Raw genomic sequence first — 19,800 nt, forward strand, 5'->3', positions numbered from 1 at the left:
GGGGTTTTTTTAATGGAGAGGCGAGTTGGCACATACAGGCGGATCCTTCCACAGGATCGTAATAATCATCATAATAAGACGTTGAGAAATTAAAAGTAAAAAGGAGAATACCTTCCATCGTGTTTGACATTTAAATTGTTGTTTTTTGTGTGTTTTTTTATAACACAAACTGCATCAGTTCTGCTGTTAAATCCACTGATAGCTAACACAAAAAGTCCTAAACAAAAGTGAAAATGATTTGTAAACTGAGGTTTTCTGAGGTGTGACAGAGTGTTAAAAGTGTCTTTCATCACCGAAAAACAACAGCAACCACGTTCAAAGAGATTCTCTGTGGAGAATAACAATTATTTTCATTATCGGTTCATCTTTCAGTTCTTTACTCAACTGATCGATTAGTTATTTAGTCTAAAATCTCAGAAATTACATCTTTAAATCTAAATATATTCAATTCAAAACAATATAAAACAAGAAATCCTCACATTTCAGAAGCTGGAGTCTGCAAACGTTTTGGCATTTTGACTTAAACAATTCATTTTCTGTCAATCAGATAATCAATCAAAAAGTGATTTATTCTCGACGTTAGATATTTAAACTCTCATTCTGTGTTTTAGAAATCAGAGGCCGTATTAACTCGGGCACTTCGGAGATACTTTTAAACTTTTGTATTGTGAATGTGGCTCCAGTTATTCAAGTCTCAGAGTTACAGGATTGTTTAGGACTGTTAATTCTGATATTAAATGTCACCAGAGCTCAAAACCAAAAACATTTACATCAACCCACAGGGGGGCAGCGTACCGACGTATTTATATCTGTAACATTAAAACTGATTTCTGACTGTATCAGTAAATCTTTACCCCCCTAGTACTTATGTATGTATAATTTGTCACAGACAGGAAAAAGAACCTGAGAAAAGATAATTATTTCTTAACTTGTTTTCACAGATTTCACACAATCACATCTCAATTTTTTTTTTAAAACTTGCTCCTGAGGAAAAAAATAAAGACTTTCCTGTCTGGGCTACCGTACATTTTTAATTTTACCTGCAAATGTCTACATTTTGTTGTTATTTGCGACACAATCTGCTTAAAGAGCCTTTAAACTCGACTGTAGCTGCTGTTTGATATTTTACTCTGGTGATTGATTGAAGTTTTAAACTCTCCTTCTGTATCTGAGGCCAATAACTGATATTTGATTAATGAGCACGCACGACACACGTGGACAAAAAGGGGGGTTAAAGTCTGTCCCGCCGTCTGAGAGTAAACAACACGTCGCCATGGTAACGCTAAAACCCAGAAAACACTCTGTCACTGCCTTTGGTTGAGATGAAAACACACACTCGTAGACACACACACACACACAGGTGGAGGTAACCTCAGGCAACAGGAGGAGGAAGAGGAGGAGCTTCATCCTCCTCAGCTCCTGATCAGCGTCAGGAACTCGTCCCGGGTTTTTGGATCTTCCCTGAAAACTCCCAACATGGTGCTGGTGACGGTTTTACTGTTCATCTTCTGAACGCCTCGCATCACCATACACATGTGACTGCGGAGGGGAAGAGAGAGGAAGAGAGGGGGATTAAAACCGACGGCAAGGAAGGGAAGAGATTAACTCGATAAAGAAATTAAAAGGAGAGTGAGGAAGGGAAAGGAAAGGAGGTGAAGAGAAGGTAGGAGAAAAGAGGAAACAAAATCCAATAAAGGAAACCAAAGGACAAGATGAAAACATTTTACTGTGTGTTTTTTACGCACGTTGCCTCGATGACTACGCCGACCCCGGTCGGCTGCAGGGCCTCGGTGATCGCCACGGCAATTTGTTTGGTCAACCTCTCCTGAACTGTGGACAAACATGAACCAGGTTAGACAGAACAAACAACATCCAGGCTGACAGCAAAAAGAAAAACACTGAAAGTTCCCTGGGTACCTTGTAGTCGACGGCTGTAGATTTCAACAATCCTGAGAGGAGAGAAAGAACAGCTCAGTAATCCACCCTTAGTGCAACAACTGTGAAAACTGCTGAGAGGAATTTAATTTACCACTAACGGACCAATAAGAGAGACTGAAACAAGTTTCTCTCAAAAAACACAATTCACAATTTTCAGTAATTTATCTAATTGTCAATAAATCCCACAACAGAGACCCAAAGCAACAATAAATGTATCTTCTTCCTCCGTTGACGTCCAAAAACAGAAGCTGGGAAGTACTGACTGACATAATAAATATATAATATAATCATTTAATAAAAACACTCAATAAATGGAAACTAGGGATTCATCCTAACCGGGAGAAGCTGACTGCAATGGTGGTGAAGACAACTCCCATGATCCCACGCTACCTCACAATGTCTATTGTTATTGTTTTGATGTGAGGGACCTCCTAGCGGCAGAAGTTATAGATTGTACGCTTAAAAAGAAGTTCATAATCTGTAGGTTGTGCTACCTGAGGGTAAGAACTGAAGATGTAGTGAGCAAAGATTTGATATTCCAACCGAATCTGACATCCCTATTGTTGACACACACAAAAAAGCTGAGCTCTACCATCTTTTTTTTAAATGTCAACTTATGTCACGTCTCATATACTGAGGTTATTTATGGACATTTCTCATGACTTCATCTGAAGGCACCAAAATAATCATTAGAAACAAAAAAAGAGCTATTTGAGGGAACAGAGCTGCAGAAACGACCCCGGTCTTCACCTTCGACCTGTTGCTCTTCTCTGTGAGCAAAACCACTTTGGACAAATTCGACCTCATCCACCTCGGAGAAAATGTCACAAGGCCTAACGGGCAGCACGAGGAGTATCAGGACATACTGTACGTACATAAAGGAAAGACTCTCCAGTGGGAGAGAAGAGAAACAGCTAAAGCTGCATCAGATGTGACAGTCGAAGAAAGGTGAATTTTGTCTTGCATGTAAATCATTTCCTGGAAAGCGGGGTCGTCTCCAAAGTCGAGACTATAGGGCTCGATTCTTCTTAATGAGCTGCTGGTCTGGGAAATCTACTCGTAATCTTGTTCCTGTTTCTCATTTTAAAGCCGGATTTGTTGACTTAATCAACATTACGAGGACAGGAGTGTGAAGTACAGGAGGTCTTGTTGGACACTTGAGTTTAGGGGCTTTTGGGGCTTCTCTGGAAAAATCTTTAAAATATTAAAACAAAAAAATCATTGCTGTGGTCGATCCAAATGTTGTGTAGTTTAGAAAACATTACCCAAAAAGCAGTGGATTTTTATTTTCATCGTTACATTATGGGTATACTAGGTTAGAAATATGGACTAGAGCAGTGGTGGACCTTCACTAGGGGTCGCCAGAGCTTCAGAGGGGTTGTGAGGCCTTCTTGATTTTTAAGAGTGTAAGAAAACTTTAAAAAATATACACAGTAGGCCTTTATCTCAGCATTATGTTCATTTTCTGTCATTTTTAAAGCTTATACACTCACAAAATCTGCATTGTGTGGGTGTGAACGGTCAGAATGTTTGCAGGATTAATTAAAGGTAATTAAACCAGGAGTCTGTAAACTGTGAAATTGTTCACAACAGACAGTTTGGTAGTAATTATATAATTTGCCTGCGTTTTCAAATAAGAGTACAAATAATTGTGGTCTTTTAAAGGTTTTTAAAGTCCAGGTGAAATGAAAAATGTCATTTCAACCCTCTAAGATCACATTCTCAGGTTATATTGTTCCCCTTTTTAACAATGTATGCCAAAAAAAAGTTACAAAAACTCAATTTCTTTGTATTTTTATATCAAAATCCAGTAATTTTGTCTTCCTCTAAAACAAAATGTAACGCATTTTTACTAGCCCACTGATTACTGTACAGAAACACAACTTTATCAGTGATTTGGGTGAAACTGAATCATATTTTATTGAGAGAATCTGTCGCCAACAGTAACATCAGACGCCATTAGAGTCCCTAACCTAGCAGGAAATACGGAAATATGCGAAAGCAAACAGCTCTCTGTTTTCTGTTACATGCGGACTTTAAGTAGCGCCACCCAGTGTGCAGCAGAAGCTACAACGCACCACAACGTACGCCGGCCCGAGAGCTTCGTTCCTGCCTTAAAAATGTGAATGGTTTGGCTGTTTCTAATCTCAGTGTGAGTGTGTATGTCCAGTACTGCGTTAGTAAGGGGTGTTAGTGCGATAAGCCCGAAGGTATTGGGGTCAGTGGGATCAGATTCTACACTAGTACACATACAAACACACACACACACGTTTTAATAATCAGCTTAAATACACACTAGCTCTCACACACACGCGCACACACATCTACAGTAAGTTGGCTAATTAAACACTGGGAAAACACACACACACAGACACATACACAATGAGAGTAAAGGTACTCACCTGGCCAGCTTGCTGAGACCCAGAACTCTCTTGTTGGGGAGGTAACCGATGTGAACCTGCACAAAGTGACACATTAAACATCAGATATTTCATTCTAGTTAACCCTGATCTCTCTATAGATAGAGCACTCATTGTGTAAAGGTATTATAAATTCCCAAGCTCAGTTAGACTGTTAACCAGTAACACTGCTTGAGGCGAGAGCGGTTGTGCAGCGGACATCGGTAACTTTCACCACAGGCTACTCTCCTTTCTGTGGTTGTTTTTGTAGAAAAGTGTTTTTTGTGGCCAATAAGTAACATCAGAGAGCCCTTGTGGACATCATGTTCTGGAACATCCAGGGTTCCCACTCTTTTTAAGAAATGGTTTTCCAAGGACCTTTCCAGGGTTTTTTCATTTGGCCACAGTTTAGACGAACATACAATTTAGATTTTCCATGATAACATTGATTATTTTGAAGATATTTGGTCATTTATTATTTTCCAGATGTTTCAATGACTGGAAAACTGCTGTCTAAATTTCTAGGTTTTCCAGGACACGTCCCAATCGCCTAGTAGAGATTCCCAGTATGCACCTGCCTGAATGCTGATTGGAAGAGACAATCGGTGCATTTCCATCCATCTGTGGCACAGGTGTTTTATTGATAAACCGACTTAGTGAATAATGTCACTTAACTGAAGCTTCCACTGAAGACACACCTGATTATGGCAAACTAAAACATAGTGGACGGAGCTTCTGGGTCTTAAAGGTGAAGCCAATGCAGAACACACAGCTTCTTTCTAACGGCCAACAGGGGGCAAAAACGACAGCTCAAGAAACTAACGAGTTTCTGGGAAATTAGTCTTATTTTTTTGTCTAAAAAGAAAAGTAATCTTGTCAAGCCTGTTTTGCAAGAGTAATAAGTAATCTTGTTTTGTCTTGATAAGATATTTGAGCTATTGAGCTAGAACAAGAAGATTATTTTCCTTATTTTAAGACCACTTGCACAACTTCTCACAACCTTTAATAAAAAAAATGGTAAAAATAAGAATACTGTTGCCTCCAGTTGAGACAAATTGCTTATTTTAATCTTGCTACCAAAATTATTTAAAGAAGGTCTGTATTAAATAACTGAGTTTTCATTGTTTGTAATAAGCACAAATTGCTTACATTTTGGGCATTTTTTCTATTTTTAAGGCCCATTTCAGTCTTTCAGTGGTTACATGTTTATGCAGGTTTTAAGAATTCTAGCCAATCAAAATCAGTTTACCCCCATTGGCAGACTTATTTTGCTCAATACAAGAAAATTTAAATATATATTTAAGAATATTTGGCTCATTTCTAGAAGGGCTGTTTGTGCAGGGTATGCTTTAGGGTGTGGTTACCTTGTGATTGACAAGTCATCCTCAGTGAGTCCGCTCAGTACAAAGCACGAAACTCAGATCAAACTACTGATTTAGTATATTTATATTACTTTGTCCTTCCCTCCACGTACAAAACTTATAAAATACACCCTCTCTAATGGCATTAAATGACATGCAAAAAGCTTAAAATGCATCAACATATGGTATATGCTGTGCTATTTATCTTCTGATATCATGTTGGTCTGGGATGATGATGATGATGAGGAGGACAGGGAGTGCAGGACAGACTGTGTGTATGCCTGAGAGTAGTGGAGTGAAGGGCAAACACCAATATGCAGGTTACATTGTCAAGGTGCAGACAGAGTAAACCGGCTGTACGGAGAAAAACATCAGCGATGTAAAATGTCAATTTCCAAGAGAAAATAGCAACAACCTCACTGGGGATGATTGGTTGGTGGCCCTGGCCCCCTATTTAAGGGAGGAGCAGGAGGTTTCTCCCAGACAAAGCAGCCTGTTGATCTCATCAGTGTTAGCTTTCTTATTGTTGTGTTTCATTCTTTGAGGATGGAGATCTTTTGGTCTGGTTTGGTTACAATGGTTTTGATACTCTGGCTAACCCCAGACTTCCTCCATCCTTTTGTTCTTTTTGGCCAGACCTCCACACTCCCACAGCTTCTGTTATATTTACTGGAATTATTTGTTAATAAAACCCTTTTTGCTTTAAACACGGTTCAGCCTGGAAAACCTGGAAATGTAGAAACTAGTTTTCCACTTATGGAAACACCTGGACATTTATGAAAATGACAAAATATCTTGGAAATAATCTAAATTGTCCTTTAATTGTATTTTAGTCCCTTTGCTCAGCTCAAACCTAGGAGTGTTTTAACTTAACCTTTTTTATTTCTGCTCCCATGTCAGTCAATAGCTGTTCACACCGCTTGCAGCTAATCTATTTTGGAAATGCTGTAGACGGTTATATCTTTATATATAATAAAAAGAGAATTGTATGTGCAATTGTTTCTACCTTTCTTATTTTTATGAGCTAATAGTCGAAAAGATACATTTTCCATCAAATAAAACAAATTCTTCTTGATTTGAATGATTATTATTGGGCTGTGGCCAAATTAATGTTACGATTAGGGAAAAACTGGAGTCAATTCACCTGAGAACTTTCAAGCACGGCGGTTGTGAGCAAGCATTGTTGTCTTGTATTGTCAAGAAAAACTCCTGGAAAATGATTTCTTAAAGAGTGGGAACTACGGGTCCACTTTATATGTTACTGGTCACAACTGGTTGAGCCAACATGTTTATTTTGTGGCCGTTAGGGTGGTAACAACAGTAAACTGTGCCCTGTTGTCACTTCACTAAAATATGTGTTTTAAAGTGTTTTTCCTGAAACATATGGAAGATATTAGCTCTTGTGGTCAGTAAATGACAGTTTAGAAACCAAAAAGACAACAACTGAGAGCAGGGCAGGAGGATGAGCAACAGACATGAGGAGGAAGAGACGGAGTCACCAGCTGGAGAATTGCTGCTGTGGATGTCTGGAGGCTCTAATTCTCTTACACACACACACACACACACAGTGCGCTACACTCAAATGTCAAATGCAATTTGTTGACAAGACGAGAGAAAGGGCAGCGGCAACAAGCGTGCAAAGATCTCTATTTCTCCTTTTTCTTCCAATCCCTCCCTCTGTGCTGCAGCGGCCTGACATATCGGCATCAAACACACCGACTGTGACGGCTGCCTTCTTTCACTTATCTGCTCACGTTATTCAGATTTACTGGCACATGCTGCGAGCGACGAAAATAATAATAATACAGAATGAGAGGAGCCTTACAGAGTCTGCTTTAGCCGCTTACAGCTTTAGTTTAATGGCACATTTTTACTGTTGTTGTCTCACTGCTCTCATCAACGTCGTTTACAGCAAACAGGCTCTGATTAACCACACTGTATCCTAAATGTCCCACTATCTGGTGAAGAAAGTGAAGCATTTAGCAGCATTTTTCTCAGGAGTAGGTGGGGACCGCTGAAAGGAGAGTGAATGTTGGATTTATGTTCCTCAGGTGGCGAGAAATATGACGGTAAATGAATGTTGCTCTGTGTATTTTGGACGTGTAAATAGGTAACTGTTTGTACAATAACAACTTTATAAGGTGATAATAGATCAGAGCTGTGTGCCTGTTACAGAGTCGTTTCCACCCTCTTGTGGCCCAAAGCTTTAAGTTTCTTAAGGTCATAGCCTATATGAGATTTAAAACACTGCAGCCAGCTCCTTTTGCCTGTGATGTTATTGCAGCCTCTCTGTGGTTTGTGAACAAATCCTGTCTGGCCGAGCAGGTTAGTCCCTCGTTTCCATTTGAGTGGAGCGACTGAAACAGCTATTTTTTTCTCATCTTCGTTAATGAATTACAGATATATTTCAACCAAACCAGAGCTGCAGATCGTTAGAACAGCGGAAAGACTAACTAAAGATGGTTTCTGGTGAGTTTTATTTTGTTTCTGTTTACTTTGAATGAAGTTACGATGATATGCTCGGTGAAATTAGCATTTTTGTCTAAGGAGTCATGGCAGCGCATGGAGCTGCAACAAAGAGTCTGCCTTGGTACATCGGGCACCAGCTCTAATGGGTGAGCTACCAGGGCTCCCGTTTCTTATTCTTTGTGTATATTATTTGGTGTAGGATATTAGGGGAGAGGTTGGAGACAACATCAAACAAAAGTCTTCAGATGGACTCAAACTAGGGACACTGTGAACACACAGGAAGTGTCCTAACCCACTAATCCCGCCTTTGTTCTCATTCTATAAAATCAAATTGTCTTCATAACTTGAATCCCTTTGGTTTAATCCCTTCAGATTCAGACTACACGATATCAGCCTGATAACAGCCCGACATGTTTGTGTATTACCGTGGATGGACACTGATTGTAATCAGGTAAATGGTGCCTCTGTCATTCCCACTCTGCACCCCATATGCCCGTTCTCGCATTATGTAACTGTAAGTGCGTAACGCTCTGCAGGAGAAGTCACACACCAACAACAATGTTGCTGATTTTGTTCAAACTGTAAATCATGTAAATCATATTTTATGGAGGAAATGTTTTCTGGTTTTCCCTCAGATGTCCTCCAGCTGCTCCGCCTTTTCCTGGACATTAAAGTAACTGCTGCCAAATATAACTGCTGTTAGCTGGTTATCTTAGCTGTACTGCCCTGGGTGTTGATGTTTACACTGCTAGCACCAGAGCTTTGACTGCTGGGAAAAGGGTGTTTAGTGAGGCCTGAGAGGGGAATGCTGATGGAGAGCAGCGCTGGCGTTGTGCAGGGCGAGCGGGCGATGTAACTGAGCTCAGCAGCTTCTATTGACATCGCTATTGGCAGAGGTGAAGAGACCTAAGAGGACGGTAACGGAGGAAGGTAAGAGCTAAGTTGTTGTCGAGAGCTTTGTGAAATAAAAGGCTGCAGACAGACGGTGAGCTGGTGTTATTGCTGATGGACTAGTCAGTAATTTTAGCTGTTTGCTGTCGTCCATTGTTGCACCTGCTTGATGTTTGACTGAGCTGTCAACTCGCTATATTATTATCATAAGTAATGTAATTATAACGTGTACAGACAAATGTTTTGCAACCAAATCTCACATATTTTTGCTCTAAAGGCTGAATATGAGACCAAATGAGGTTTTTCTGCAACGTATTTTCTCTTCAAAAGTTCTCCAAACAGTTGATGTGACAGCCTGCAATAAACTGCTCCTGTGTGGCAGACAAACAGTTTATCAGACAGCCAGCGGCTACCTGCATGGCATCCGGCCAACAATAGAGGAGGAGGAGGAAGAGGAGGAGGAGGAGGAGGCCTCTCTCTGTGTGGTGACTCACTGAGATACACAACAGACAGACGGACAGATGAGAGAGGCTGGATAAGAGGCAACGCTGCTGATGGTGAAGAGGGGAGGGAGGAGGTTTAGGGACATAAACAACCACCTGATGGCTACCAGACACACACACACACACACACACACACACACAGGAGGTGTGGTAAGTGTTTGTGTGATTCACTGCTGTCATCAGAGCCCATTTACACCGGTGGAAAAGGATCAGCTGCCAGCCACTATTGTCTTAAACGAGATGCACCTGCAGGCGAAGATGGAGGGATAAAGGAAGCAGAGGAAGAAGAATCAGAAAGAGGGACGAGGCCAATCGGGTTTTAGTGGAGAGTAATGATGTCAAAGGAGCAGCGAGGAGGCAAGAAAAACAACAAAAGAGAGGCAGGATAAACAGATCTCAGCTAATCTGATTGTTTCTCATGTTCTCTGTCTCTGTTGTTCAGACCAGCGGCCTCCAGATAAACGTCAGAAAGAAACTGTCTTTAAGATACACATCTGTGCATGTTTTTAATGTTTGTGACTTTTTCTTGTATTAAATTATGAATATTTGCAGCTTTCTCTGAGGCTACTCTACAGAAGCTTGGCTGCAGCTACTGTAAGCAGTGTATATTTATTGATGTGCCCCTCTCGAGTGCAGCTTTACAGAAACCTTTTGATTCACGGGCCACTTGTATGTTGTAACATGTTTAAATTAAAGTTCATTCTTCATCTTTTTTTCTATTTAAAACGTGTAATTGTCAATTTCAGGCCATTTAATGTATTTTTTTTTATATGGTTTCTACATGGAAGATTTTAAATTATTTTTTGGTAGTTTATAGCATCTTTTTAGCAAATACATGAAATGTATCCACCTTGCATCAATGCTAATAGGATGAAAACCAAACCAAAACTATCTTTATCTAAAATACCTGTATGTAGTTGTTTCTTGTTTGTGGTTTTGTGTTATTTTGTTATAAAAGTAAAAAAAAAAAAAATATATATATATATATATATATATCAGTTGCTGACATACAGTAGTTGAGTGTTCTGTCTGTGTCTATAGTTAGAGATCAGGGTTTTGAAGGTTAAAAAAGAAAGTTTGTAGGATTTAGTGGCATCTAGTTGCAGATTGCAACCAACTAAATAACCTGGTCCCTCTACAGCCAGTGTTTGGTTGGTTTGTCCTCAACTGCTGTAGAAACATGGCGGTTTACAATGGCGGACTGTCTGGTTCCTCCTGCCATCAGGTAACAGGTGTTGAACCCTGGTGTGTGTGTGTGTGTGTGTATGTGTGTGTGTTCTTCTCTCACCCTGCCGAAGATGGGCACCAGGTGATGTTCACACATGGAGAACATGTCGATGTCTTTGACGATCACCATCTCGTCGTGGTCTTCGTCAAAGATGGCGTCGTTCAGCACGTCTGCGGGAAAAAACGGAGGAGAGATGAAACAAAAGGGAATAATCTCCTAAAAATAGCAACAAGTTCTCTTTTTAAACTTTATTGTACACATTTACATACTTGGCTACCACCCTAACTGATCCTCTGTACACTCATTCGACCATTAGTCCATCTACACTATTTATTCTTTCATTTGATCTACCTGTTTCTTTAAGAAAGTGCTTTTTTTAAATATATTTTGCATTTTTTGTAATTCGTAGACCAATTCCTTGTTCAATATTCCATCATCTTCGTTTTAAACACTGCACAGCTCTTTTAATTTAACAGATATATTTTACATTTACATTTTATATTTATGATTCTCCAAAAAGTTGCAAAGATACTAGAATACAAGACCTTCAGTAGGCAAATTTGCCTGACAAACGGTTAGTAGTATCATGACTAACACCTGTGTTTACCCTATTTTGTGTCAAAATGGCTGCTGGCTCTATATGCACTGGCAATGAATTCCACCTGACAGGATGCTACTTCTCTTCTTTTACTGTTTATTTGTGACTGAAACGCCACAACAAACACTTTATGCTCCTGATTTAATTTAATGATTTAATGATATCTAACCCAGTTATGTGTTATAGATCTTTATTGTATGTCCTTTGCCAGCGTTTAGCTGTGGATGCATCGAGGACAGACAGATGGAAACCACCAGGGACGCCCTGTTCACCTCCGTCTCTCTTTAGCGTCAACTTTTGGTGTTTCTCTCTGGCAAACATCGCTGTCTAATTATAGCTCTGCTTCCATACACTCCTTCCTGTTGTTGCTTTATTGCATTTTTCAGTTGCCGGGGGTTCAATAAACTGCTTTATCTGTTTCTGACGACGCAGACGCCTCTCGCTCTCACCGCGGCACTTTTTAATTTCCTGACTGGCTATCTGTCAGAGGGAGAGAGGACGAGGTCACTGAAACAATAGAGAGCACACTCACTTGTTGCTTCAGGCTTATTGTATGAGTGTGTGTGTGTAAACAGGGTAACAGGTAGATGAGAAGAGACACATTCAGATGCTCTTAAAGTCTCTGTTTTTTACCATTTTTGTTTGTTATGACGCAGTTTGAGTGATAATGCCATGACACCCTTCATCATGAAGATTCCCCCACCCCCTCACACACACACTCTTTTGAGCTTATTTGAGACTTTTGAAAGCTTTTTCTCTGCAGATGAGGCGTTCTGCTTTGGGGCAGTTAGATTTTCCTCTGCACAAGAAACCATGAGTCCAATGGCTTTGTTTTGACTGTCTGATTGGATTTTTTTATGATGCTGCGATTTATCAGTGTTCATTTTAGGTCCATTTACTGTGATCGATCTTTCTACTGATGGTTCTGATAGTTGCTGTTCCTCACCGCCGTGCAGCTGAACACTCACGCTGGTGGAAACTGTCGTTTTAACCTGGCAAACAATAAATGTTAACACACATTTTACAGTTGCAGGACATTTTAACATTAAACACGCTTTAAATTACGGCTGCACAGTTAAGCGAAATATTATCAAAATCGCAATATGGCCAAGTGCAATATACAGAAAATCACAACAGCTTCAATGTTTTATGGAAGGTAAAATGTAACGGCATTATAATGAAGTACTGTAGAGCTGCAGAGATGTCCTGGCCTACGAATCTTGTTCTCCAGATGTAAGAAAACATGTTTTTGTTTTGCACAGACCCCCAAAACAATTTCACATCATCATAATTTTGTTATGTGACAATATTACATTAGTCAACCTCATGGTGGTGCTAAAGGAAAATCAAATTATGAAAGTCAGTTGGATTCATCCTCTGGAGACCATCAATGTCTGTACCACATTTAATGACAATCCATCCAATAGTTGTTTAAGGATTCAAAGGCTTCATATGCAAAAATAACAAAGAGTCAGTGCAGTGAAATTCTTAGTTTGCTATGTACCCATCAGATATTCGATTCAAATTATACTAAAAACTAATTTTAATAAATAAAAAAGGATAAAAATGAATAGAAAGTATGTGTAGGCAAATAAATACAGGCTAGAGGGTGTTAAAGGACCAGTGTGTTGGATTTAGTGGCATCTAGTGGTGTAGTCACAGATTGAAACTCCCTCGCTTCACCCTCGCCTTCCAAGCGTGAAGGAGAAACTACGAATAAAAATCATAGCTATGAATATTATTACACAGCAGACCTTTAGGAATGGCTTCTATCTGAAATCTGTGTGATCTACACCAGAGTTTAACCAGCTCCTGGACACACTTTATTGATCCACAAACAAAGAAGAACTGATTCGGGATGCAGTCTGCCTTCAGGTTGACACTGTAATAAAGTGGTAATCCTGTTTGGAGAGTTTGGAGAGTTTAGGAACAAAGTGGAAGCAAGACTTTGCTGCTGATAACACTGAAACCAAGTTAACTGCTGAAGATCCGGGAACCTTGGCAGCATTGTTATAATGAAGTCCAACAGGTAAGAAACATGAGCGGTCAGACAATCAGACTTTTTATAATATTGAATATATTTTTTAGCCTTTTAGAAATAAATAAATAAGTAAATAAGTTTAACTGACCTGGAGGTTTGTTTAAAATCTGATCTTCTGACTGCTCGTGTTTGTTGTAACAATGTTCTCTAAATCCAGCTTCTCAACTGTGGAGATTTGCAGCTTTTCTTCATCTTATTGGACAATAAACTTATATTTGATATTTTGGGGTTATCATTATGATACATTTTGAGTTGTGTTAGTGTCAACCTGATGAAAAAAAGTCCAATATTCACTCTCTTTTAGCTTTGTTTTTGGTCTCTAGCAATCCCTTGAAGGAAATATCTGGATCTTTAGCTGCTTAATGCTCCACTTAGACTTAGTGCTGAGCAGATCACGGAGGATTTATAGATCCTTTTCTCTGAAAATGAAGCTATGAATGAACCAGAACAGTAAAGTTTTGAACCAGAAAGCTGAACATTGAGCGGAAAGTAGCTATAAAGCTGATGGGAGCTGCTTATTCTCTGCAGGTTCACCACTGTGAGGGGGGGTTCACACTCTTTTTAAGAAATCATTTTCCAGGAATTTTCTTCACAATGCAGGACAGACAGTTACAGTTTTAATGGACGTTACAAAGATCGCTATACAAGATTGCTACAAACCAGCACTGCGCACAGTTTATATTACCAACAGTCCAGTTTTAAACATAATACACACCCAGGTTGATCTGTGTGAGAGGCTAAAAACCAATACAAATTTCTAGGAAACATAGATTATTTTGAGGATATTTGATCATTTTAATCAATTTCCATCACTGGGAAACTAGTCTCTACATTCCCAGGTATTCCAGGTTTTCCAGGGCGTGTGGGAACCCTGATTGTTATTTAGAAATATATATTTTATAGCTGCTTTAATGAGGGGATGTTATTTGCAGCCTAATTTCAACACTTAACTTGTACAATTGTCATGATAGAAAATACAAAAATAAGACACAACAAGTTAATTGACAATAATACTTAATTGCACAAACACTCCGCCCACCTCCACACTGTAGTTTTTTACACCATCAGTATGAATAAACAGACACACACACACACACACACACACACACAACAAAACACACCGCACACACACACCTCACACACACACACACACACCCTGAAGGAAAATAACCTTAAGTCAACCTTAACTTAATAAATGGCAGCTGGTTCAGACGCCCTGGGTATCACTTAATGACAGTGCCACTCATCATCAGCTCGCCATTCAATAGTGCTGCCCTACAATATGTGTGTGTGTGTGTGGTGTGAGAGGAGCCACAATGTGACACGCCTGAATGAAGCAGGAAACACTGATTAAAATGACATAAAAAAACACGAATCATCTTATTTCAGACACCAGAGTGTGTTGTGTCGGTGTGTGTGTGTGTGTTTGTGTGGTACGCACAAACACACACGTCTCCTATACCATTCATCTAACCCTTGGCTTGACTCATGAGTCACCCTGACACCCAGCTTTCAAACACACATCACACAGTTTGTAGCTACGTTAGAGTCATGATGTTCTCAGATCTGCCACTCAGTAAATTGTGTTTCTGTTATAAAAAACATTTATGACTAAAGCTGAAGACTTGGTTGTTGTTTATGTGGTGTGTTTTGCTAGGTAACCACCACAAGCTTTCGGCCTCAAAAAACAGGTGTTGGTAGTGGCTAGCTAGTTAGCTGGGGAATTACCGTAGCTGATCATTTTGAGTGGTTGAATAGGGAACCTGTTTTAAAGATCACTCTGTTATAATTAATGGCACATAATTCCTGCCCGATTGGAATAAACACGTCGTTAAAAAAGAGACGGGACTAAGGGGTCGAAGAAAACGACGTTTTTAGACCGACTAACCCTGGAGGAGAAAATGGAGGTAAAGAGGGAAATGACCCCCATCGTAACACATCGTACTGCTATCCACACAAACATTTCATGCCATTGATGGATATGTTCATTTAAGTGTTTAGATCTCGCGCAAACTGATGGTATAAAACCAAACAAACCAAATACACAGGAAGGCGCGTCGGTCGTTATCACATCCCTGCCTATTAAATACACTGTTTGTGTCGTTACCTCCAAATTGGTTTCTGTTTATTAAAGGTCATTATGACCGAAAGTGAAGACGCTGTTTGTGCTACAAAAAGTGATTGCTAGCAACCCGACACAAGAAGGAAATACACCACAGAAAGGCGTGTGGGTCGGGGGAGCCACCTTTAACACAGTTATGGGCCCCATTGTTGTGTGTTGTGTGGCGGGTGGGGGTTTACTGAATTGTCTTGATTAACACGAGTTGGAAATATTCCCAGCTGCCACCACTGGAATCTAACTCGTGGTATGTTTTTTTTTTTTGTTTCTTCTACACACTTGGAATAGGGGGGGTGAGGCGAGGGGGTTGTAATCTGCCACACTGGACCTTTAACAGTTTAAATGCAGGAAAAACTAAGTATTTTTACCGTGTAGTATTAGTACTTTTATTAGTACTTTTACTTAAAGGACCAGTGTGCAGGTTTTAGTGGCTCTTAGCGGTGTAGTTGCTGATTGCAGCACCCTTGCCACACCCTCCTGTTCCAGGTGTGTAGGAGGAACTGAAAAGGCCCATTCTAGAGCCAGCGGGGGGGGGTTACTGGAATTGTTTGATTACACGAGTTGGAAATATTCCCACGCTGCCACCACTGGAATCTAACTCGTGGTACAAGAGCTGCTTCTAAAAAACAGAACACTACAAAATGTCAAAGTGAAACACTTACTATGAGATCGCTGACATGTATGACATGACATGAAAATAAATTTTTTGCGTTTCCGGTAATATTTTGTTTCAATATCTCGTTCATGAACGTTAAAAGGCCCATTCTAGAGCCAGCATTGGTGATTGGTGGCAGTTCAATACGGCAAGGGAGTATATAGATAAAAACTCTTTCTAAGGAAATAAAAACACAACAATTCCTATATTCAGGTGTTTATACACCAGTGAAAACATAGTTATTAATATTATTATATTCCATTTCTGCCAATAGATCCTCCTAAATGTTACACGCTGGACCTTTAAAGGCAAAAACGTGTTTCCTAAACAGAGGAATGTTTTAATCTGTAATGAGGCTCCTGTAACAAGCTCAGAATTCCTGCTTAATCTCTGCATAACTTTTCCTCATTACAGTTTTGTTGGTCATGTGCGCCACAACAAGAGGATTTCAGGATCAGGTCGTGATAAAAGCTGAACCTGTGACCTGCACACACACACACACACACACACGTGAACACACACACACGTGAACACACTGATCAAACAGTGTGACACTCACTAAAAATGTTTCCTCTCTCCACAAACATCCAGCACTCTGAGAACTACATGTGTTTTATGTGTTCTCTGCTTTCCAACAAGTCAAAGGGGAGTCTCCAGTAACAGCCAATCAGCAGGCAGACAGAGCACCACCGCCACCGCCGTCGCCTGACGAACAACACATGTGCGTCATCGTTATCTTCAGCACTGTCCACCCTTTGCTGTGAGGTGAGAAGAAGGTGGTGGTGGTGGTGGTGGTGGTGGAGGACTTTCACTGGGAGTCTTCACATATTTTCTCTGCATTCCTTCTTTGAGCGTTACGGCTTCATAACACACAAAACGACCCCCACAACAGCCAAACTGCCTCCAGATGGGAGTTCTGGAGGAGGCTGAGGCGGAGAACAGAGAAGGGGGCAGATCCCCGACTCCAGCTGGCCAATGTGGACCTGACACTGCGTATCAACCCCTCTCCAGGTGCCTTCGCCTCCCCCCCTTCCTGCCCCGCCCACCTGCTTGTGACTCAGCAAATCCTCTCTGGAAGTAACTCTGGAGCAGCAGAATCAAACATCAAGCAGGCAGATCTGAAGGGTTTCTGTCGGCTGCGATCGGGCAAATCGATCTTATTTTAATTTCAGTGACTCTCTCAGCTTATAAAAACAACCTTTTTTAGCTTTGACAGCAACAGGTTTGAGGAGTAATGGATTACATGTAACACAGCTACGTAGGACGTTACAGACTATAGTTGCATTTAGTATAAATGGGGATTATTAGCAGTCCTTTCTGGTCACTATCACAGCCTCTAGTGAAAGAAACACCTTCACTGGGTGGAAATTTACCCATTATTTTGTCTTTAAAGGTCCAGTTTGTAACATTTAGGAGGATCTATTGGCAGAAATGGAATATAATGATAATCACAGGTATGTTTTCATTCGTGTTAAATCACCTGAATATAGGAAGCGGTTTTTTTTTACCTTAAAATGAGACGTTTTTATGTACAGATGCAGGTCACTGTGTTTCTACAGTAGGACGCGAGCTGTGTTCAGTTAGCTGCAATCTGCAACTTAACCACTAGATGTCACTAAATCCGACTACAAACTGGTCCTTTAAAGCAGGAAGAAGAACAACATTCTGCCTCCCAGCTGCTCTATGAGTTACTGCCTGAATTTAGTGTTTTGGTGTTGACCAAAAAGTAACAGAAAGTAATCACCCTAACATTAACCCAAGATAAAATGTTAATTTCTTAATTTCTACTGCGTCTATTAACAGTTAGATTATTCTAAACTTCAATTGTGATTCTAGTTGAGGTCCAAAAGTTTCCAAAAGTTTTAGCTGTGCTGCAACTGATGATTCCTCTTTCATGGATTCATCTGGAGATTATTTCTTTGATTCATTATTTAGTTTATAAAATGCCAGAAAACACTGAAAAAGACAAATTTCTTTCACCTGAAAGTAAAAAAATACCTTGTCTTGATCGACCAACAGTTAAAAACCCCAAAATAACTTTACAGAGTTATAAAATCTTGACCCTTAACTGATAATTAGTTTCATTTTTATTCATCATAGTTAACGTATCAAAATCTTGAGTAGAAATATGAGCAACGTGTAATTAAAGTATCAAAAGTACTCACAAGGCCCTATCAGAAAGGGCTCCACTCAAATTAGTAATATTGACTTATTATTACCTTTATGTGATTTAATGCTTCTTTATATTCTATAAACTGATCAGCTGTTCTGTGTCAGTGGTGTAATGTAACTAAGTACAGATTCAGATTCTTGCCTGTAAAACATACAGAGAGTTTATAAAATATAATGTTTTTTTTTAAATTAAACAGTTTATAAATGCACAGCTGAAACTGTTATTGATTGACAGAAAATCGATTAGTTTTCTCAAATGTGACAATTTGCTGCTTTTCTTTTTAATAACTTTAATGTGTTTGTAACAATTTTGAAGGTTTGGACAAAACAAGTAATGTGAAGGTGTCACTTTGGGTATTTCTCACTATTTTTTTTGACTTTTTACAAACCAAACTTATAATAAAAATAAAAATGACAATGAAAATATAAACATTAGTTGCAGTTCTTATTAATGTCTGAGTCATAAGAATCTAATGATTTAATAAACAGTATAACAGCAGCACACGAGACATTTTACACTTGTAAAACTTCAAGAACAATTTCCTTGATTACTTACTTTTACTCAAGTAACATTTCCAAAGTTAGATTGTAACAGAGTATTGGCACAGTGTGGTATTTGTACTGTTACTTAACTAAAGGATCTGAATACTTCCTGTAACACTGGAACAATACAGCTATTATAAAGTACAATAGGCCTATCTCCCTATGAAAGGCAGTGAAAGTACTAAATAAGTACCTGAGTAAAAGTACTTAGTTACATTCCACCACTTCCCTCTGATCAGTTAAAAAAAGTCTTATTTTAATATAACCTACACTCCTCAGGCTGTAAACTGGCCCAGGAACGGTTGTGAAGTGAGTTTTGTTGTCTGTCCTGTGTCGGACCCTGCCACCTGTTGAACCGCAGGACAAATCCCAGCAGCCTCTGAGCGGCTTTGTGGATTTAAAAACTCACCGATAATTTTCTCCTGGTAGCCCTTGGTGAAGAACTGCATGGCGGTGGCGGCTCTCCAGGGGGTTTTGAGGAGCCCCTGCCGCTGCGGGTCCTCCCCGAGCCCCCGCAGGATGGTGGTGTAAGCGGCGGCCAGGGACGGCAGGCTCATCTCGTTGTCCTCCACGCTCCTGGTGCGCTCCTCCCTCCAGCTCTCCATCACCGAGGCGGCCGCCCGGTGCGCGCCGGACTCCGCGCCCGGAGGCTGGGGAGCGGCTGCGCGCCCGGTGCCGCCGGCTGGCCGCTTCACCATCCCGTCAAAGTGTCCGTTGAGCACGGAGCCGCCGTCCCCGGTGTCTTTCTTCTCGTTTGAGCTGTACTGAGTCTGTTTGGAGTGCTCCATCACTTCTTCTTGCTCTGTCTGCTGAGCCCTAGTTGGATCGGGTTTCTCCTCCACAGTTTGCTTTGATGGACACTTTTTGGTTTTAAGTGCGCGCT

General features: G+C 40.2%; 1 protein-coding gene across 1 annotated transcript; it reads right to left on the reverse strand.

The window, feature by feature from the left end:
- Positions 1-19,800, reverse strand: gch1 (GTP cyclohydrolase 1). The gene is made up of 6 exons (XM_035652502.1): positions 19,327-19,800; positions 10,850-10,959; positions 4,341-4,396; positions 1,918-1,949; positions 1,746-1,830; positions 1-1,539 (listed from the first exon to the last, which is right to left on the reverse strand). The coding sequence occupies exons 1-6, from the start codon at positions 19,703-19,705 to the stop codon at positions 1,413-1,415; spliced, it is 789 nt and encodes a 262-aa protein (XP_035508395.1). The 5' UTR covers positions 19,706-19,800; the 3' UTR covers positions 1-1,412.

Source organism: Morone saxatilis, unplaced genomic scaffold, assembly GCF_004916995.1.
Source record: "Morone saxatilis isolate NCDOM2014 unplaced genomic scaffold, NCSU_SB_2.0 Contig11, whole genome shotgun sequence".
NCBI classification, from domain to species: domain Eukaryota; kingdom Metazoa; phylum Chordata; class Actinopteri; family Moronidae; genus Morone; species Morone saxatilis.

Bases quoted from the DNA above. Each gene is read 5' to 3' on its own strand.
- gch1 (XM_035652502.1), bottom strand. From the start codon at position 19,705: ATGGAGCACTCCAAACAGACTCAGTACAGCTCAAACGAGAAGAAAGAC. The intron at 10,960-19,326 runs GTGAGTTTTTAA...TTTTTCCCGCAG, and splicing joins CTACCAGGAGAAAATTATCG to ACGTGCTGAACGACGCCATC. The intron at 4,397-10,849 runs GTGAGAGAAGAA...CACTTTGTGCAG, and splicing joins TGGTGCCCATCTTCGGCAGG to GTTCACATCGGTTACCTCCC.